This window comes from Sinocyclocheilus grahami, unplaced genomic scaffold (genome assembly GCF_001515645.1).
Source record: "Sinocyclocheilus grahami isolate Dianchi unplaced genomic scaffold, SAMN03320097.WGS_v1.1 scaffold4.1, whole genome shotgun sequence".
Classification (NCBI taxonomy): Eukaryota; Metazoa; Chordata; class Actinopteri; order Cypriniformes; family Cyprinidae; genus Sinocyclocheilus; species Sinocyclocheilus grahami.
In genome coordinates, this window is record NW_015505183.1 from 856,230 (window position 1) to 879,291 (window position 23,062).

The 23,062-nt window shown below is 35.9% G+C and overlaps 1 protein-coding gene across 1 annotated transcript in view; it reads right to left on the minus strand.

Annotated features, from left to right (window-relative positions):
• Positions 1–4,518: 4,518 nt before the first annotated feature.
• The window catches only part of LOC107582447 (MAM domain-containing glycosylphosphatidylinositol anchor protein 2-like), a 187,093-nt gene continuing 168,549 nt past the window's right edge, over positions 4,519–23,062 (minus strand). Inside the window, exons 12-17 of the mRNA XM_016268294.1 lie at positions 20,341–20,361; positions 18,958–19,113; positions 13,014–13,178; positions 7,446–7,576; positions 7,170–7,272; positions 4,519–6,352 (exon numbers count right to left, since the gene is read on the minus strand). Of these exons, the coding sequence (XP_016123780.1) occupies positions 6,264–6,352; positions 7,170–7,272; positions 7,446–7,576; positions 13,014–13,178; positions 18,958–19,113; positions 20,341–20,361 (665 nt within the window). The 3' untranslated portion in view covers positions 4,519–6,263. The remainder of the gene's footprint in view (positions 6,353–7,169; positions 7,273–7,445; positions 7,577–13,013; positions 13,179–18,957; positions 19,114–20,340; positions 20,362–23,062) is intronic.

The following is a 23,062-nucleotide window of genomic DNA, read 5'->3' on the forward strand; positions in this document are numbered from 1 at the left end:
GATGCACCTTTCATTCTTCTCATACAGCGCATTTATATTCCATCACCTTAATGTTCGGACTGTCAAAATAAGTCATATTAGCCTACTTTTTCAGACACATTTTGAAGATAGTCAATATTTTACGTGATGAAATCACTGCTGGAAGATCCACAAGTTCTTAGTAGAATTTTCCCCTGACTCTTTCCTACAGGAAGAAGTGGGAATACAATTGGGCTTTTACACTGCGCTTAATACCGGGTTATTGTTGTTCTAAACTCCGCTTTTAACCCCGGGTGTAATTTAAAAGCAGGGCTAGCACCGGGGTTATAGAACTCTGCTCCGGAGCAGGTTCAGCACCGCTTTTATAGTGTTCACAACCTACATGCACTGGCGTCAAACTTATGCAACAGACACGACAAGGTTTAAAGGTAACCCGAGTAATTTCTGTAAGAACAGCACTAAATATAACCAGGTCTCCTTCCCCGTCACCCACCTGCAATTGTCCGGACACACAGGCTAACAGGCCCCAAACTGCTAAAACAGAGTAATGCTTTAAAAGCGCCTCAAACCTACAGTGTTTACATGTTTTGAGGGAATCAACCAACTAATTCTTCATTGCTGACTTTGCACATCAAACTGGGATAGGAGAAAGTATTTTAACCCAGCAAAAAAGACACACTCCACCTTTAAACCAAACTACAGCTCATTCTAATGTTCGAAGAACTTGAAACTTCTGTGATCTAAGCACCCAGCTGCCTGTAAGGCTGTTAGTATTCCAAGTATAAAAAGTGTATGAGGGAATCAAATATCGCTTGTAAGGTTATTTAAAGAATCATCTGGGGAAATGGTATTTGAATGTTATATGTGTTCTATCAAACTCTTTATAAAATGCTTGTTTGATTCTCTTTTGTGTCACTTGCGCTTAGGCAAAATGACATGTTGAGTTGGAGAAGACCCAGCTTGCAAAGTGTGAAATAACCCACAAGAGTGTGTAACAAAGGCAGAGGCTCAGGTTTGTTCTCAGTATGTGTGTGTGTGTGTGTGTGAAGAAGACGTTAGCCTGTTGAAGTGTAAAGCAGAGACTTCACAGAGAAATCTCTGGTGGATGGAATCGCGGGCCCTACAGTGTTTCAGACTTCACTGAACGCACACATCACAGGATTTAAGTCTAATTGAACTGCAGAATCTACCAGGCACAGAGGGTGAAAGCTTTTCTTGTATTATGTAACACAATCTTCAATTTTTGATTAGAGAGCTGTCAAACACTACACTTTGTACTGCAGGAACTAAAGCAAGAGTCAAACAAAAATAGCTATTTTATAACTGTTATTATTATTATTATTCATATTAGTATTCACTAATACAAAAGTATTAATATTCATGTTTTTCGAATAGATTCATGAAAGCTATTTATAATGAGTGACCATCAAAACAATGGCCAAAAATGTTTCAAATTATTATTATTAATCAGTTTTTTGAATAGCTTCATATAATAATTTGTAGTAGTAGTAATAGTAGTAGTATAGAATTAATATTTACTACAAATACATTAATAATCATGCTTCTCAAATAGCTTCATAAAAGCTATTCATAAGTCATCAATTAAACTGGTAAAAAAAATTATTTTTATGAAGCTATTATAATAATCGTTAATATTTATATTTCACTAATATGTGTTTTTCAAGCAGCTTCATAAGCTAACCATAAAGCAATGAATCTTGTCAACACGAAACAATGATAATCTTGTCAACACTAAACAAAGTGTTTTTTTTATTGTGTCAATTATAAAAATAATACATTTTTCAAATAGCTTCATAAAAGCTATATTGATAATAATTATAATATTGATTAATACAAAAGCATTAATAATTATGTTTTCAAATGGCTTTATTAGTTAATGGGAATAATAATAATAATAATAATTGGTTAATACTTCACTGCGATGTGTTTTTCATGTTTTAATAAAAGCTATTCATAAAATGAGTGAACCAATAAATGTTGATGATGATGATTATATGTATTTTTCAAATAGCTTAGAAGCTGTATTATTATTGATCTGTTGGACCACTCATTTTATATGAAGCTATTTGAATTATCAGCTATTTGGTTTTTTTAAGCTTTTTGAAAAATGTTTAGTCATCATTGTAAATGTCTGAGGCCGATGATCAATGCTGTATAACAAACCCACAAAAGGTATACATAACAAAAATAGCATTTGCAGGACAAGCAATGCTACACTGCCTGATTATAAATGTGGAAGTCATTATAAACTCATTGACTGATACTTGAACAGCTCTCTGCTCTAAATGATATGGGGATGTAAGAAGAAACGCATTACGGGCAAACATGTTCCTGAAGAACCACTGCGAGTTCAATGTTTTCAGCATGCTCAGGATATTTTCAAAAATCTGTCCAGCTCTTCTCAATAATCCGCTCAAACAATGCGCTTTTCCTTTGGTTTGCATCACTGGCCTGGCAACGCTTTCTCATTTGTATGTTAAGTTAATATTTTCTCTTGAGAGAAAGTGGGGCAAGGAGAGAGAAGGATAGAGATGAAAATGTACAGCAGGCATGGAAACAGATGGTCCTTGCTTTGTTTGGAGCATTTTGCCATGAAATAATGGATTATGGGAAAATAGTTTGCCCACACGTACAAGGCACACACAAATCATACCCCTTAAAACACCCAGACCACCCCAAAAAAATAAAAAATATCATTTACATTTGATATATGATAGCTATTAACTAGCACCTCGTACAATCATTTTAATGAGATAAATATAGAACGGTGTCCAACCTGTTCAGCTATAATCTCATTTCACATGACAGCACTGGAAGGCAGAAGGGAAAGTTGCCTTTAGCTTTATACATTACGGTGTGTGCTTGTCACTGGTGACAAATGGACCTGCTTGTAGGGACTTTCAGACCATAAATTACAGATAATCATATGGGTACTTATAAAAGAACCTAATGGATTGTCTTTAACCATTCCTAACATCATAAGCTCCAGGGCATTATGTGCAAAAGTCCTCCACGCTTGATAGAAGTTCATCTTTTTCTTTTTAAACAAAGGGTCAGAGGTTGCAAAAAGTTTGCATAGTTCAAACATTCATGGCAATAGTTGTCCTAGAATGAATTGCTTTAATTTTTTGACTTGGCCACCCAACCTTTCAGATGTTCAGATAAACCCACAAACAGATGACATATCTGCAGGGTTGAGTATAAAAATCGGCTGGAATTTCTGTCAAGATAAGTAAATAAGCTTGTTATTCAACTGAAAAGCATGCATTTCAGCAAGAGGGAATGTCATTTTTACATTCTTACAATCTTAACTTTGTGTTTTGTGTAAGCAGAAGATCAAATGAGGCCCAAAAGTGAATCTGTAATCTATTTTTTATGAGACTATTTTTGATGAAACTACCAGACCTCCTGTGGTGAGACCCCTCAAACTACAAAATAAGAAGGATCTTTGTAAAGATTAGTGGCAGCCTATCTCCAACTTCATTTAGCAGACACTTTTAAGGGCTTAAAGTGGGTTTGAAGCCCAAGGCACCACCACACATGGGTTTTATTATAATTGAGATGGCAAATGTTCTAAGTAATGGTTAGCGCAACTGCAACTGCACATGTTCTATTCAAAAATTCAAAGCTTTCATTTTATGCAATGTCAAAACGTATCTACACACACACGCACACACCCACACACACACACACACACACACACAAACGTGCAGTGCTGCTTGAATGTTTGAATCTGGCTTGAGTCAATTAAAAAAATAAAACAACACAGAAGTGATGTACTTCAAGCATATTTACATATTATGGGCAAATTAAACAATATATTGTTGATTTTTTTTATACAATTGACAAAATAGATGAGCTCCATCCATCCTTCCATCTATCTGCCTCCAGGACATAAAAAGTGTTCTCAGTTTGAGAAATTTTCCTTGGATCAATCAGTACTCAAGAGTTGTTTCAGAGGATAAAAAATTATAATTTTAAATTAAATTAAAATTATGAAGTTTTCTTTGCCATTTAACAGCATTTTTTCCTGCACATTTCCCCCCAAGATGTCAGAGTAAATAAAAAATGTCTAATTACAGTAATGAAAGTATCATAATATCATATATACTGAACAAAGAAAACCCCCCCCCCACACAATACCATGAAAGCCTTTTATTGAACCGAGATGTAAAATATCTTTTTTCTTTATGTAAAGTATTCGGTAGTTTATTCCTGTTGATTGTAACTTTAATAAAATTGAGAAAAAACAACTTGTGTTTTGAAGGTACTGTGTTTCTGAATTTTGATATTAATATTTCACATTGTGCTTTGTCTGAATATTCATAAGTGTGAAACCATTTCCATACACCTCCCTACCAGGTGTATTTGCATATAATCTCATATATTTGATATTATTTTATAAAATCATACTATAGATTCAAATTATGCCATAATATAGTAATGCAAAGTGATTTTTAGAAATGAAAAAAATTTATATATATATATATTTGTTGTCTGAAACAACATTTTTGGGCTGACAAAACAGAGAGAGTAACGTAATTCTTCCTTGGAAATGAACATTATGAATGAGAAAAGTGATTTTACAATACATGTCCAAAAACCAGCTGGTTAAGGTAACGGATGGTCTCAGGTAGTTCAGAGTTTGTAGTTCAGTAAAAGCAGTCATTTTCATCAGAGTAATAAAATATCATTTGTACGAATCCAACCGGATGGATCCAGATCAAGGTTGATCATCTTGTACAGTGAGAGCATCATTCCTCTAAAGGTCCATCTATTTTTTTCATACCTCTCAGTCCTCTGGATGTCGGAAAATGTTTTTTTTTTTTGGCGGCACAGAAGTCTCATCAGAACGAAGGAGGATTTCAGTGACCCTCCCGGGTGTTTTTCACCTGCTGATAATAGCTCCCAGATGTCCCACTGATGAATCAATGGTGCTTTTAGTCCAGTCCCACCACCATTGTTTTCCTTATATCAGTCAGATGTGGAGCAGGTGGGATGTATGCTGTCGAAATAAAATTAAGTCATCATCTATCAACAGTATGTGCAACTCAAGACTTCAGTGATGGGCTGCAACATGGCACCCGTCTCTCATCGTGGCTCTCTGATTTTCACCTTTCATCTCACGTGTGTATGTACGCTAAACAGTGCCGAAAGAAAATGCTAGATGATACAGTAGCACAGTAGAATGATTTTACAGAAGGTTCTGAAGGCACTTGATTTCACTACAGACAGCAACTCCATGTTCCTTTGCGAACAGGTTCCGAAGTTGACGGCTATCTTTACGCACCTAAAGAAAACAACTGCAAGGGGACCGGCGTAACCGTAAGCGGACACAGTCGGGTATTCAGATCCACACTAGCAGCAGGAACAGCGTGATGTTCTCTACAGCTGTTGTTTAGCAGAGCCGCGCTGAAATGAAAGGTCAACTCAATGATTCTCAGTGAGAGACGATGTTCGTTGTGTCAGCTGCATGATGAGCTGTTAATATTGATTCAGATGAGTGTGGTAACATACCTAATATAACAAAAACACATAGAGCAAGAATGAAACACATAATGCCCAGAATGGGCAATGTCTGTTAAACTTGATCAGTTAAAGCACAAAGGACGAGTTCATGAACGTCCCAACTGATTGTATGCCCCAAACACCCTTTAAAACAACACACATTTGTGAAGCCCTGATGTTCACATCAAACCAATAACATCAGAGCACAAGGACCTACAAAGAGTGCGGCTGTATTTGACATATCTCTATTTTCAGACATAAAAAAACGAAAACTTTTTTTTTTCAAACGATCATTCATTTTTGTTACCATCATTGTTTTTTTTCCTCCCAGGAAGCTTCCTTTATGTAGTCCAGGATTACATATTGTGACATTATGAGGTCTTTGATGACAATAGCAGACGTTTAACAAAGTAAAAACCATGTAGTGATGGAAATACATGTTATGTCTTTGTGCTTCGAAAGATTCCCCTATTAAGTCTCCCAAGCCGTCCTCCTGTTCTGTTCTTTATAACACTGACAACACAACAGTAATGGTCTTTTCCTCAAGATCTTGAGTGGACTCTGGTGTAATACTCATATCACTGTGTTAGCGAGCTTTAGATTCCCTCCCTGGCTTCCTCTTCATTTACATTGATCTAAAACCTACGTTCCTTTTGTGTAGACGGGATGAATCTTTGGTTGTTGTGTTCAGGCAGTCCGAGTCAGCCAAAATCTCTATGAATGCCAAAGCTGGGTTCCACTTCCATGTGATGAGGTCACCTTCGGAGGCCAACCAAGACCAAAAGTAAAGTGAGACAGAGCTGCCATATATGCATTGCAGTGGGAGAAGCCAGCGATCTTATATCTGAGGAAATAAAGACAAGAACAAATGCAGTTACTGATGTGAACAAATACTCATTTCTCAGTTCTGTGTAAATAATTTAGAGATGAACAATTCTGTCTTCTAGAAGTCTAATGAGGTTTGTCTACGGTCTGTATCTCTAGAATATCTTTTTTGCCACGTGCTATGCTTTAATTCAAAAGAGAGCGAAAAAATTAACTGTAAACATTTGCTGTGAGTCATGAAAAGAGTCATTCAAGCTGGTGGATTATCTTGTTACGGATAAGAAAAATAATTTAAAAAAAGCGTAGATAATACAGTCTGTGTTATATTAGCTTTGATCCTACACAAAAGTTTCTTCCACAGTTGTGTGTTCTTGTGATTCATTTATTTAGACTAAACAGGTATTCAGCAAATTCAGCATTTTTTTTGGAAAGAAATTAATACTTTCATTCAACAAGAATGCTGAATAAGCTGATCAAAAGTGGCAGTGAAGATATTTATCTCAAATAAAAGCTGTTCTTATCAAAGAAATCTCAAAGAATTTCTGAAGGATCATGTGACATTGAAAACTGGAGTAATAATGCTGTAAATCATAATAATGTTTCATAATTTCACTGTTTTGATCAAATAAACCCATTAAAAAAACATTTTAAAAAATCCTACTGATCCCAAAAATTTTAAAAGTAGTATAGATATCTTTTTTTTACACAACCTGATAAATATGAATAAATCCATTAATCCATTAATAACAATTATAGTTTTTTTCTATTTCATTGCAATAAACTCAAAAGCCATTGGTTAAATAATTGCTTTAAAAACTCTTGTCCAATATACTCACTACTACTGGGTGGGGGGTCTCGACACTCTCCTTCTTCTATGGTCACATCGTCTACAGCAATATCCCCTTCAATGCCAGTACCACGTATACCCTCCAAAACCATCTACACGAATGGATAATTAGATAAGTATATTAAATAATAGATATTATAATATTATAAATTAGAATATATTAGTATCCATGTTGCATCATATAATATTATATTATTATAATTGTTTTTATATGATCATTATTTGTGTATTATTATTCAAGAAAAGCTCAAGCAGAAAGAGGCACCTGAAAAGAGGATGTGGGATTGATGTTAACTCTGGCTTGCCTCCAACGGTCTCCTTGGTTCCCACTCAGGGTCCAAACAGATGTATCCTGACCCGTCTGGCTCTTCTGCCTCAAATACACATTTAATGTTCCTGGAAAAAAGGCAGATGCACTCAGTGTCAGTAGAAGTCATTAGATGCAATATGGCCAGTTGACTACATGTCTTTTGAACCCTTTCTTTGTGTTACATAGCAACTGCAAGGTTCAGTGACCTTGAAGAGACCTCATCTCATCTTCATCTCCAGGAACAATCAATCATTAAACTGTTCAGAACACAACCACTGCTGTTGTTATATAAATGCCACATAATTGCTACACTCAAATTTTACGCTGATTAAAGGAAAAGTAGGAAGAAAATCTGTATTACTCTCTCAGATGTTTGGGATTCGGCCAAATGTTATGTTCATTTCCTTCCAAATGAGGAGACAATGATACTAGTGCTACAGAGATGTGATGCTATTAATGCTAAGATAAGCTTTCTGGAGATATAATCGTTTAACCAGAGTGGAACATTAAAACAACACACAACAAACATACGCACACACACACGCACAAAACTTGTTGATACTTTGTTCTTCTTTAATGATGTAATTTTTTCCCCTCATTATATCGTTTTACACATCAAGAAATGAATAGTACTTTTGAAAATTAGATGCAGACTCTAGGCACATCAGTACTCTAATAACTTGTATTTTACATGGGGGCCACCATTTTGAGATTACACGAACAGCTGAATGTTGCTCACTTTATTTGAGTAACCATCCTGTTACTGAACTGTTACATCCTGTTTCACTTGTGTGATAAATCAATTATGGCTGACTGTGAACACTGCATTTGTACACTATCATCTGTAAATGATAGAATTTGCATGATGCTGCTTCCACACCACTAGATGTCAGTATAAGTCAAAGATGACTGGAATACAGGCTAGCGTAACATACACAAAAATAGATTTTAGTGTATATTTATGTGCACCTTGTGTAGGTTTTCATCTCAAAACAGCCATCTAACCATGTTGTCTCGGTTCTTTGCTGTGCAGCCAGACAGAAGATCTTGTTGGGCACATGGATTTTTAACCCCAGACGCCCGGTGAGTCTACGTGTCAAAAGCCAGGAAGAGAACACCCTGGTGAGTTGGAATTAGCCCCACGCTTTCTATTCTAAAAGCACACAGCTTTGTGAAGCAGAAAATTGCAGTTACAAGCTTATCTGAGGGGCTGTGGAGGTCATCACTACCACAGAAGTGCAACTGCATGTCCAGCTCAACTGCAACAGCATAAAGTGAGCATGAAAAAAGGGAACTATAGAAATGTATCCATATAGTACAAATTGAGTTATTGGTCTAAATCATTTACAGCACTTACAGTCCACTAGAAACATTTAATAGCAAGGTTTTCCATCCCAGAAAAGGCCAACGTGTACACTGCACTTTTCTGGCCAGCATTTTAAAACATAAATATGGCAATTTCTGCCTCAGAGTAAAAGATAAAATATGAAAAACTAGACTGAGATAAAGTTTAAAATAAGAAAAAAATATTATAGTGTGTATAGAAAAGAATCACCCCCTTAAAAATAATCACATTTTGTTGCTTTGCAGCCTGAAATGAAGACGGACACAGTTTTTGTTTTATGCAGCTGTATTTGTGCAACTTATAACATCCAAGTGAAAGATATAATACCAATATATCATTAAAAAAAACAGAATCACGGAGTTGGAAAAAGGATCACCCCCTTGTGTCAGTATTTCGTAGAACCACCTTTTGCTTTAATTGCAGCCTTTAGTCTGTTCGGGATATGTCTCTGTCTCTACTAACTTTTTGCACATCTAGACTTTGCAATATTTGCCCACTCTTCTTTGCAGAACTGCTCAAGTTCAGTTAAATTTATCGTTAATCTCATCTTCATCTCCAGGAACAATCAATCATTAAACTGTTCAGAACACAACCACTGCTGTTGTTATATAAATGCCACATAATTGCTACACTCAAATTTTACGCTGATTAAAGGAAAAGTAGGAAGAAAATCTGTATTACTCTCTCAGATGTTTGGGATTCGGCCAAATGTTATGTTCATTTCCTTCCAAATGAGGAGACAATGATACTAGTGCTACAGAGATGTGATGCTATTAATGCTAAGATAAGCTTTCTGGAGATATAATCGTTTAACCAGAGTGGAACATTAAAACAACACACAACAAACATACGCACACACACACGCACAAAACTTGTTGATACTTTGTTCTTCTTTAATGATGTAATTTTTTCCCCTCATTATATCGTTTTACACATCAAGAAATGAATAGTACTTTTGAAAATTAGATGCAGACTCTAGGCACATCAGTACTCTAATAACTTGTATTTTACATGGGGGCCACCATTTTGAGATTACACGAACAGCTGAATGTTGCTCACTTTATTTGAGTAACCATCCTGTTACTGAACTGTTACATCCTGTTTCACTTGTGTGATAAATCAATTATGGCTGACTGTGAACACTGCATTTGTACACTATCATCTGTAAATGATAGAATTTGCATGATGCTGCTTCCACACCACTAGATGTCAGTATAAGTCAAAGATGACTGGAATACAGGCTAGCGTAACATACACAAAAATAGATTTTAGTGTATATTTATGTGCACCTTGTGTAGGTTTTCATCTCAAAACAGCCATCTAACCATGTTGTCTCGGTTCTTTGCTGTGCAGCCAGACAGAAGATCTTGTTGGGCACATGGATTTTTAACCCCAGACGCCCGGTGAGTCTACGTGTCAAAAGCCAGGAAGAGAACACCCTGGTGAGTTGGAATTAGCCCCACGCTTTCTATTCTAAAAGCACACAGCTTTGTGAAGCAGAAAATTGCAGTTACAAGCTTATCTGAGGGGCTGTGGAGGTCATCACTACCACAGAAGTGCAACTGCATGTCCAGCTCAACTGCAACAGCATAAAGTGAGCATGAAAAAAGGGAACTATAGAAATGTATCCATATAGTACAAATTGAGTTATTGGTCTAAATCATTTACAGCACTTACAGTCCACTAGAAACATTTAATAGCAAGGTTTTCCATCCCAGAAAAGGCCAACGTGTACACTGCACTTTTCTGGCCAGCATTTTAAAACATAAATATGGCAATTTCTGCCTCAGAGTAAAAGATAAAATATGAAAAACTAGACTGAGATAAAGTTTAAAATAAGAAAAAAATATTATAGTGTGTATAGAAAAGAATCACCCCCTTAAAAATAATCACATTTTGTTGCTTTGCAGCCTGAAATGAAGACGGACACAGTTTTTGTTTTATGCAGCTGTATTTGTGCAACTTATAACATCCAAGTGAAAGATATAATACCAATATATCATTAAAAAAAACAGAATCACGGAGTTGGAAAAAGGATCACCCCCTTGTGTCAGTATTTCGTAGAACCACCTTTTGCTTTAATTGCAGCCTTTAGTCTGTTCGGGATATGTCTCTGTCTCTACTAACTTTTTGCACATCTAGACTTTGCAATATTTGCCCACTCTTCTTTGCAGAACTGCTCAAGTTCAGTTAAATTTATCGTTACATATCATTTGGTGTTGAGGCCAAATAATTACATTTTAGTCTCATCTGCCCCAGAATCTTCAAGGTGCATTTTGGCAAAGCTGTTGTGACAAAAGTTGTGACTGCATGTGGCCTTTCTTGAGGAGTGCTCACTATTGTAATTGTACAACAGTGAGTATGTTCTCCTTATAGGATTTGAAAGCATTTATATAGCCATTCATACATAAAAACGTTTATACATAAAAAAAATGAGATGTTCTTATGTTGGTATTTTATACATATCTAACTAGAAAGCAAGACATTTCACTTTGTTTTCATCTTGAAATCCAGAAAGTGAGAACGTTCCAGCCTGTATCTGTCTGACACTGTCTATGTTGCTGACTGACCAGGTCAGCTCTCATTTGAACAGTAGAGTTATGATAGACTGTAATTGTAGAGGTTACAGCTGGCTGCACATCACACCAGTGTTGGGGAGTAACTAGTTACATGTAATTGTATTACATAATTAAATTACAAATGAAATGCAACTAATCAGTTACAGTTACTGAGAAAAATGTGTAATTAAATTAGTTACTTATAAAAAAAGGTTAACAATTTCAAAAGTATGGGATGATATTAGACTCAAAATGATTAATAGATGCACGCACAATTATCCATGTACTGCATACATTTTATACATGTATCTTACTAACCACAAACAAATGCCTTTCAATTTGAGTCTGTGGAATTCTGGATTAAATGATTGTGCACCGATTTGTACAAATACAGACATGTTTGTGAATAAAAATGTTCTGTTCTGCATTAATATATCATAAATTGCTCATTGAAAAAAGGAATCTGTGCATATGTGGATCAGGTGACACGCGTGCATTAATTGATGTCTAGTTCGAGTCGATCTTGTTCAGTTCATTTCGATTTTGAGACTTCATTTTCGCAGTTTACAACATTTCACGTCCCCCACACACACAACTACCAACAAGCAAGTCCCAGTGCAATTAGCTACAAATCCTGGTTTACATAGGCCTAATAAATAATAGTCAGTTGCATTCAAATTCAAATAGCCAACACTGTGAACATTTGGATTCGTGCCAAATGAGAGAGCAAGAAAGAGGATTATAGGGCCAAACAATTAAAAAAAAAAAGCTGCACAATCATTTAATCCAGAATTCCACAGACTCAAATTGAAAGGCATTTATTTGTGGTTAGTAAGATACATGTATGAAATGTATGCAGTATATGGATAATTGTGCGTGCATCTATTAATCAATTTGAGTCTAATATCATCCCATACAAAAGGGGTTACATCTGAATATTTTCTGTAAAAACCAAAATGCAATCAACATCATAGGTTTCAGTATCAAACCTGAGGAAGCATTACACACAGACAGACAGACAGACACACACATACACACACACACAGAATTGATTTATTTTCCAAACTGAATTGACTGCTCTAAAATATGTTTTAGGAGTTTAGGACATAGAATAGGACACATGCTTATTCGATAACTGTCTTATTTCCTATTTGGGTTTATGTATGTGCTTAATTTTTTAAGATCAACTTTTTAAGGTATTGATAGTAAATCTGTATTTAACCTTTTTATAAAGTAAAAAGACGTGCTAAAGTCTGATTTTGTGGTGGTAAAATTAAACTATTATAATCTTAATTCAAGTGATGAAAGAGTCTGACAGTAATCAGTTGAGTTCTACTGTAAGGTTAACCCTGCTTGGTTTAAATGTTTGAAAATGTTTCATTAGAAATTTAGAAAAGTAATCAAAGGTAATCAAACGTAATAAGTTACATTACTTTAATAAAGCAGTTGAAACAGTTACACTACTTATTACATTTTAAATAGTGTAACTTGTAATCTGTAACCTTTTACATTTCCAAAGTAACCAACACTGATCAACACTAATTAGATAACATTGCATATATTCCACTCAGTTAATCACATCAGGATTCTTTATGGTATATTGTGCTAACAGTAACCCACCTATATGTTTCCCATACATGTGGTAGAAGAAGCTGAAGCAGTATGTTGGGTTGGTGACCACATTGCCGTAGGGATTTTTAGGGGCAAGATTGAAGGATGGAGTCAATAGTCGTGCTTTGTCTCCTTCCAGACGTGGTCGTGAGGTCTCAATGTACATGTAGAAACCTGTACAAAGTGCACAAGTACATAAAAATGAACTGATTTATTCCTGTGATGGCAAAGCTGAATTTTCAGTATCATTACTCCAGTCTTCAGTGTCATATGATCCTTCAGAAATCATTCTAATATGCTGATTTGGTGCTCAAGATCCTTTATTGTTATCAATTTTGAAAACAGTTGTGCTGCTTACATTTTTCTGGAAACAGTGATACATTTTTTTTCAGTATTCTTTGAAAAATAGAAAGTTCAGAAGAACAGCATAATTTTTTGTTACACTATAAACATCTTTGTCACTTTTGAACGATTTAATGCATCCTTGCTGAAAAAAAGTCATACTGACCCCAAACATTTAATCAGTAGTGTATGCATATACATTAAATCCAGAGAATAAATAAAATTTGGCACAGTAATTTTAATTGTGTAGAATCAATGTCACACAGTTACTCAAATCTGCTAAATTATCAGGCTATAAATTCTCTCAGCACACCTCCACTGAACTCTGCACTAACTAAGAATAATCAATAGGATTTCAGTGACTCCATAGCATAGGACAAAAGATTTTTCAATTCACATTTCTCATAGCCTCTTAAAAGACAGTTTTTATTCTTTTTATATCAGGTCCGAGTGACTTAAAGAGCTATTGACCTTGGTTTTTTCACACAAGTCAAGCCCTTAAATATCCCTTAATTGAAATATTAAAGGGTTAGTTCACCCAAAAATGAAAATTAGCTTGTGTTTTACTCACCCCCGAGGCATCCTAGGTGTATATGACTTTCTTCTTTCAGACGAATCCAGTCGGAGTTATATTAAAAATTGTCCTGGCTATTCCAAGCTCTATCATTGCAGTCAGCGGGTGTTGCAGTTGAACAGTCCACAAGTCGTCAAATAAAGCTTGCGCATTCATAATAAAATGTGCCGCAGACGGCTCCGGGGGATAAATAAAGGCCCCCTGTATGGAATCCATGAGTTTTTGTAAGAAAAATATTCATATTTCAAACGTATTAAACACTTTTCTCTCACTTCCGTTATCTGTCATATGTGGATCCGTTCCGGCGGAAGGTGAATGTGCAGCACGCGCGCCTCTGAGATATGCTAGTCTCGTGAGTTGGTTTAATAGGAGCAAAGGAAGCAAAGTTTCCTTACTTTAGCAAAGGAAAACCAGTCTCCTCTTGGTTTATATCGAAATCCTCCGGCATTTTTCTTTGCAAATCTTCGGTATGTACTTCTAATTCGTGACCGGCATTTTGCTTTGTTCTCTCTCCGCATTAGTCACTAATCACGCAACGCCGCACATCTTACGTCATCCACCGGAACTGCTTCAGTGTATGACAGTCAGCGGAAGTGAGAGAAAAATGTTTCTTATGTTTGAAATATGGATATTTTTCTTACAAAAACTCATGGATTCGCTACAGGGGGCCTTTATTCATCCCCCGGAGCCGTCTGCGGCACGTTTTATGATGAATGTGTGAGCTTTATTTGACGACTTATGGACTGTTCAACTGCAACACCCGCTGACTGCAATGATAGAGCTTGGAATAGCCAGGACAATTTTTAATACAACTCCGACTGTATTCGTCTGAAAGAAGAAAGTCATATACACCTAGGATGCTTCGAGGGTAAGTAAAACACAAGCTAATTTTCATTTTTGGGAGAACTAACCCTTTAACAGAGTGCTGCATGAATGAGTCCTAAAACCCAGAAACAAGTTAGCGTTTTAGCACTTCCAGTTTCATTGTCCTGCATTCAATACATTTTCAGAATGGGTTTTGGTTAAATGCCTAAACATAAGGTCTGTGGTTAACACAAGCTCAAGATATTTTCATCAGTAATGTCATTTTCTTTTAATATGTAATTTTGTGAGTTTTTTTGAAAAAGGTAGTTGGTATCAAGTGGCTAAATTGGACTAAAGTGACTGTCAGGGACATTAAACATCATAACGCCAAAAAGGTAAACTCACCTACTCACTAGCTCACTTTTACAGCTTTTTTGTGGTTATACTTGCTCTCTTCTAAACTATTCTAAAACAGACTTTGTAATTTATAGTAGTGCTGTCAAAATGAATGTGTTAACTCATGCGATTAATTTTTTCAGTTTAACACATTAAAAATATTTAACAATTAACAAAAGGGTTGGCCACCCCACTCACAACTGCTGCAGCGGTATCTTTTTTCTTGGACGTCTTTATGATTACATCAAATGGGAGACTTTTCAGATGTGCACTCCAACCAGAGCCGATCCTCCCTATACGCAAAGTACGCAAGCTGCGTAGGGCCCCCGAAACACCAGGGGCCCCCTTGCTCTCAAAGATCATTTAATTTTAGTTTCGTTTTTGAATTTGGCCAGCGGTTACGAAAACCGCTTATGTCATTTATTTTAATGCGGTGCGCTGTCACCCTTTCTACGTAAAAATCAGTTAAATCATGTAACGTGAATGTCATACAGTGTCTTACTTGAGACAAAAAAAAAAAAGAGTTGAAAGCGCACCGAGCCACGGAAAAGACACAGTTTCTCAAGCAGACAGAGGCGTTTCATTCATTCATAACTTGTCATTCATAACCCCCCCCACCCCCTCGCCCACACAGTTTTGCGTAGGGCCCCCAGAAGTCTAGGATCGGCTCTGACTCCAACTTCACCTCAGCATCAGGCACTAGTCAACGAGCGCGAAATAAAAGCTACAGGTGATGAGTTGAATGTTGAATGTCGTCAGTTAAGTCTTGAAGTTACCAAAAAGGTGATTAAAGCTGCCTTAAAACTGTGCATGCATGAAAGTATTTGTTGATTTGAATCACATTTAAGAACATGTCTCTGAAATGCAGTGGTTTTCAAAACTGTCCTGGAGCAGCCCAGCACTCCCTCATCTAACACACCCGATTCAACTCATCAGCTCATTATAGAGACTTTAAGACCTGAAGTGAGTCAGAAAAGGTAAAGAGTTGTGAGAAAATACGATGCATGTCAGATCCACGTCATGTTCAGCAGCGGCACCTCTTAAAGGAGCCAAAATAACCTAATAACCAGCTGCTTTGATGTCTGTTCAGCAAAGAACAAAAGATAAAAGAGGAAATCAATAACTTTTGTAGCTTTAAGGATCTCGCCCACACAGTTTTGCGTAGGGCCCCCAGAAGTCTAGGATCGGCTCTGACTCCAACTTCACCTCAGCATCAGGCACTAGTCAACGAGCGCGAAATAAAAGCTACAGGTGATGAGTTGAATGTTGAATGTCGTCAGTTAAGTCTTGAAGTTACCAAAAAGGTGATTAAAGCTGCCTTAAAACTGTGCATGCATGAAAGTATTTGTTGATTTGAATCACATTTAAGAACATGTCTCTGAAATGCAGTGGTTTTCAAAACTGTCCTGGAGCAGCCCAGCACTCCCTCATCTAACACACCCGATTCAACTCATCAGCTCATTATAGAGACTTTAAGACCTGAAGTGAGTCAGAAAAGGTAAAGAGTTGTGAGAAAATACGATGCGTGTCAGATCCACGTCATGTTCAGCAGCGGCAGCTCTTAAAGGAGCCAAAATAACCTAATAACCAGCTGCTTTGATGTCTGTTCAGCAAAGAACAAAAGATAAAAGAGGAAATCAATAACTTTTGTAGCTTTAAGGATTCATCTATATTTAATTTAGAATTTAGTGTTTAATAACTTTATTATATTTCTGTATATTTCCTACTTGCTGAAGGGTACATGTAGCTAAATATGCTATTTATTATAATGGTTTTATGTGAAGATTGTTTTAAGTTCACTTAAGCCTGTAAGGCCCACTGTTGTAATATTTCAACATAATTTTTAGCTCGACTTAAATAAACCTGCTCAGTGCTCATGTTTTTTTTCTCTCTCTAAGACCACATTTACACAATTTATAGGTCCTATTGTTCAGCCTTGCAATGCTGTTGGATGTTAGATTTTAAAAATAGGTCTGTTTGCCTGGCCATGAAGTCCCACAACCTGCGAACTTCCCTTGAAGCACATCATCTTGCTTTTCTGGACTGGATAAATCAACATTAAAGTAATATGTCTAGATCATGTAGATATTAAGGTATTGTTGAATGCTTTGATCATTTTAGAATTTGAACTTGCTATGTCAGCGTTGAAATTTTGCAACATTGGGTTAAAGAGGTGTCAAAAAAGGTGGCACCTTTCACATTACATGGATGAATTGTACTTCTCATCTGTACCATGTGAAAAAATACTAATAGAAACATACTGTTTTTGATCATTCACAAGTTTTAAATGTCTTTGTTACCATTTTGAGTTTCAATCAAGATTTAATGATTATTAAATTATAATTTAGGCTTCAAAATACATAATGTGCAAGAATGACAAACTTTGTTGATCATTTTCTGCAGTAATCTAAAATTTAATGCAAAAATCCTACTGTCTTTTTCTTGAGGGAACCAGGGTGATGCTAACTTCTGGGTTGGCCTACAAAAATGACGTAATCCCTGCAGCACTCTCTGTATAAAACCCCCACTTCAATATATAGATTAAATAAGCACCACAGTGCTTTTTCTGAACTTACGACTTGCATTCTCCAGATTCCTCTACTTTACCAAAGTACTAGACAAGCTGATTGCATTAGTGATGTGTTGACCCATGGAAATTATCCAGTTGCACACCGGAGCTGTCATGATCCGATGTCAAGATTAATGACTGACACCATTTCTCTGAAAGTGCAGCTAATGGAAGCCACTGAGCATCTTCCCCTAAACGGCATCCAATCAAAAGCCAGCCTGCGCACTCCTTTAGCAACATGAGAAATTGAAAGTGCCTTTGGATGCTAATGCTATTAGCCCCTCTCTACAAGCCTTCACTTTGCTGACGATATGTGACCCTGGACCACAAAACCAGTCTTAAGTCGCTGGGGTATATTTGTAGCAATAGCCAAAAATACATTGTATGGGTCAAAATTACCGGTATTGATTTTTCTTTTATGCCAAAAATCATTAGGATATTAAGTAAAGATCATGTTCCATGAAGATATTTTGTAAATTTCCTAATATGCATTGCTAAGAACTTCATTTGGACAACTTTAAAGGCGATTTTCTCAATATTTAGATTTTTTTGCACCCTCAGATTCCAGATTTTGCAGCTAATGGAAGCCACTGAGCATCTTCCCCTAAACGGCATCCAATCAAAAGCCAGCCTGCGCACTCCTTTAGCAACATGAGAAATTGAAAGTGCCTTTGGATGCTAATGCTATTAGCCCCTCTCTACAAGCCTTCACTTTGCTGACGATATGTGACCCTGGACCACAAAACCAGTCTTAAGTCGCTGGGGTATATTTGTAGCAATAGCCAAAAATACATTGTATGGGTCAAAATTACCGGTATTGATTTTTCTTTTATGCCAAAAATCATTAGGATATTAAGTAAAGATCATGTTCCATGAAGATATTTTGTAAATTTCCTAATATGCATTGCTAAGAACTTCATTTGGACAACTTTAAAGGCGATTTTCTCAATATTTAGATTTTTTTGCACCCTCAGATTCCAGATTTTCAAATAGTTGTATCTTGGCCAAATATTGTCCTATCCTAACAAACTTATCTATTCAGCTTTCAGATGATGTAAAAATCTCAATTTCGAATTTTCAAAAAATTGACCCTTATGACTTATGGTTTTGTAGTCCAGGGTCACATATATCCTTTTACTCAACATCCACCCACATTGATGAATGCCAATTCATTCAATTATTTGCGAAAATTTTAATTATGTGATGTAATATATTGGTGTAGCTCTAAATCTACATATCTATATTTATCTATATTTAGTGCAGTATACCTTGTTTAGAGCCAGTGCGGTCGCTGCTGGGTCCAGTGTTGGGTGTATATTTAGTGTCCCTGGTGGCAGCACTATGTCTTGTCCAATCAAACTCTTCGGTTTTATCTTGGGTGAACATACAGATGGTGTCCTCTTCAAAGGCGCAGTGAAACTTACCTATGGATAGTTCAGCAGAGAAACAGAACAATGAAGAACGTGCAGAAAGAGCATCTAAAAAAGCTATAACAGAAAATTCAGTCATTTCAGAATGATTATTTGTACACAAATACGTTTTTGGATGTTTAGTCAAATACTTGAAATGTACAATATCAGTGAATGGGGAGCATCTAAAACAAACCCTTTTATGATCTTTAGAGACATACACATTTTAAAAAATTTTCCTAAGACTAAATTGATCATTATCAGAGTTCAACATTCATGAAATAAGTCAACCTTTGCTAATGTTACATTTAAATGTCTTAATCATTTATTGTGTATGCGCTGTCACAATATTTCTGACCATTAGAAACCACAAAGAAGGAATTAAATGTTAAAGGTGATATATGCATGAACTGTGTTAAATTATTGTTTGCTCACTTATTATAAAAACAATCAAATCAACCTATGAATTCCATGATAGCATAGGAGTATAGGAAAGGATAGGATAGGAAAGCATTTGTATTTGCTTTCAAATATTTATAATTTGTAAAAGTCATTTATACATACACTACTGTTCAATAGTCTGAGATCCGTAATTTTGTTTAATCAAAATTAATATTTTTACTCAGCAAGGCTGCATTAATTAGATAAAAATCTACAATAAAGACATTTATAATCTTACAAAACATTTCTATTTCAAATAAATGCTGTTCTTTTGAAATTTCTATTCATCAAATAATCCTGAAAAAAACTCATTGCTGTATCATGGTTTTACACAAAAATATTAAGCAGCACAACCATTTTCAAAAATTGATAATAATAAGAAATATTTCTTGAGCACCAAATCAGGATATTAAAATGATTCCTGAAGGATCATGTGCCATCATGCTATCACAATAAATAAATTACATTTTAAAATATATTAAAACAGAAAAAGGTTATTTTTAAATCGTAATAGTATTTCTGTTTAACTGTAATTTTGATCAAATAAAGCCAGCCTTGGTCTACATAATTCTTTCAAAAATGAAAACGTCTTACAGATGCGCAACTTTTGAACGATAGTGTATGTATTCTACAATCATACATATAAAAGTCTATGAATAGCCTACTGAGATCATGTTGAACATTTACTGATGCTTAACACCAAAATTCAAAAGCAATATTTCTTCAGTTGCTCTTCCTGCTCTCTTTTTCTTTTTTTTTGCTAATTAAAACATATACACAAAAATATATAAAACTACTCACTCCAATCAGGAGTCACCGGTGCTGTAAAACAGAAAATAGAAGAGGTTATGCATGCAAACCCCGAGCTGTGAAAGGCTTATAGCACATAGTTGATTAATAAACCATTATAAACAACAGCAGGGGACTCAGAGAGGGGAGAATGGCATTTGCCCTTGGAGAGAAGTGTTTAGAAAGTGCTTTGGGCATCATTACCATGTATCACACAGTTAGAGAGGGGAAATTAAATAGCGTGTCAGTGCAGGAGGGGGTGTTTGTGTGGGGAGAGGTTGCTATGGGGCTGTGCAATGCTCAGGTGAACCATAAAGACCTGTATCTCTCTTCATTCCATTCACAAGCAGCCTATCTGAGCGCGGCAGAAAGCCGTGTGCTTCCTGGCAGCCTCAATGAGGGCTAAGGTGCATTGTGGAAGAAAGGTTTCAGAGGGCATGTGTGGAAAAGATAGTGAGACTGAAACCGATCCCTATTTCAACCAACTTAGCTCAGTGCCTTAATAGAATACAAAAAACCCTGTGCAATCCTGTTTAAGTTGGAAAACTCTTTGGATCCTCCAAGAGCAGTGATTACGCTAAGCTGTGAATTTCTATGTAGGGTAGGGAAAAAAATCAATGGTCATCCTCTCAGAATTTTTTTTAAAACATATTATTGGCAAGGGCTCTATAACTTCAGCAGAAGAATTTTAAGAAATACATCAATATGTGTCTCTCAAATTGATGTCCCAGCAGTAAAATGAGTACAGTGTGACAGTTGCCTTCTGGGACGGAAAAGTGGCATCGGTTCTGGCATTTGATCAGGCTCCTATAATGAGAGATTAGCACGACAGCGTTCAAACACAGCAGATGTTCACAAGGGGTTGTCAGTGTAAATGTCTGCTTTGTGAACTGCAGGGGGAACAGCTCCACAAGAAATTGATGATACAAATGAAAAAGTAAAAAGTTGACAGGAGGGGGAAAGAAATGGAAATTAATTAGCAAATGTCTGTCAACATACAGAGAATTTACAAATGAATGAATGAGTGAATGATGGAAGTGTCATGGGAATCGCAGCCTTAAGGGGAACAGAGGATTTTGTCAAGGAAGCCAAAATGTTAGCGAGTCATTCCATGAAACGGATGCCTTTTCTGTTTTGGAGGTGATTTTTGAAGCTTCTCAAGCTACATTTATAAAAACTCATATGTTCGGACAAAGGGTAGGGTAGAACATTTAAAATCGAAATGGCTGCTGCTTTCTCTGTTATCAAGGATATTTTCTTGGCTTATTATCACTCAAGAGTCAACCATTTGAATTATTAGTGTTTTTTTAATAATTACATTTATTTAAAATAAATGAATAAATGTTGTTGTTTAATGTGATGGATGGATATGTTATGCTATACGACTCTTAAAAGAAAAATAAAACAGGAAAAAATAAACTTGGCACATGAAAATTGATGTAACTTGCAATTACTTATGCCATTTAAAACTACTTTATTCAAATTAACATCAAATTACAACAATTAATGTTCACATTTTTTGGCAAATATTTTGTATGACATGACACATTCACAGACACAGATAACTTATTCTGTTTTTAATTCATTTGATTTTTCCTCATAAAAGTAACTGATCTAATTTGAATGGGAAAACCAATATCATGGAAAACTATTTGGTGTTAATACATTTAAAAAATATATTAAATTTGGCTGGCTATACAGCAATTAACATAAAAAAGCTTATAAAATACTTATATTAACATTTATTTCTTATAGAATAAAAGAAGGAATTATTACAAACTACTAGATAATAGAACAAACAACAATATTTAATAGAATTCTTATCAATAGAATAAAATAGAATTTATTAATTAATGTTTTTAATGTAATTTATTAATGTTTAAGCTTGCAAAACCTTTAATAGCAGATGACTGCTAAACAACATTGCTGATAAAAAGACAATCAATATACCTTTCACACGAGAACACAATTAACATCTCATGTTAGCTGTTTTTCCTATTGCAAAATTGTAATTTAGAAACTAATTATTCCATGAAGGTTACAGTTCCCTTCCTGTAAACCACCCAGCTGTTTCTAAAGGGTAAGGAGGAGAGGCCTGCTTTGGTTAAAGCAAACAGATGTTGCACATTTGGAAACACGTGCTCCATTAATACATTCTCTAAATTGATGGGCTCCATGTTCTCTCCTTTTTCCTTTCTCTCTCCCTGTAAAAGTACAATTAGAGCTACTGGAGCAGGAGGCAAAAGCAAAACGTCAACATCATTAAACACACAAGCAATTAGACCCAGTACATCTCCCACTTGGAGAGGATTTACTCAGAGGCAAGCTTTAAGGTAAAACCCAAACATATTCAAGTATTTCATTTGAACAAGCCAGATAACAACATAAATGTGCAGAGCTGAGTAATAAATTGCAGTAATGCAATTCAGGCAAGATACTGTACAAGCCATGTTGTCTTATCATAGAGACTGGGTTTTGCGATACCCATACAAAACCCGAAGGCATCTCAGAAACATTGTTACCATTGAGTCCAAGCAATCCCACACATAATCAAAGGCCTATAAGATTAATGAGTAGAATCATACATGCATCCTCATCAACATACTTCATATTAGAGCTGAAGATCTTTGCCCGAACCCGACAGGACCCGACGGGTTCGGGCTTAATTTATATCATTTTACACGGGCTCGGGCTTGCGCGGTAAATGAGCGGTCATGTGATGCGTTTTGATTAG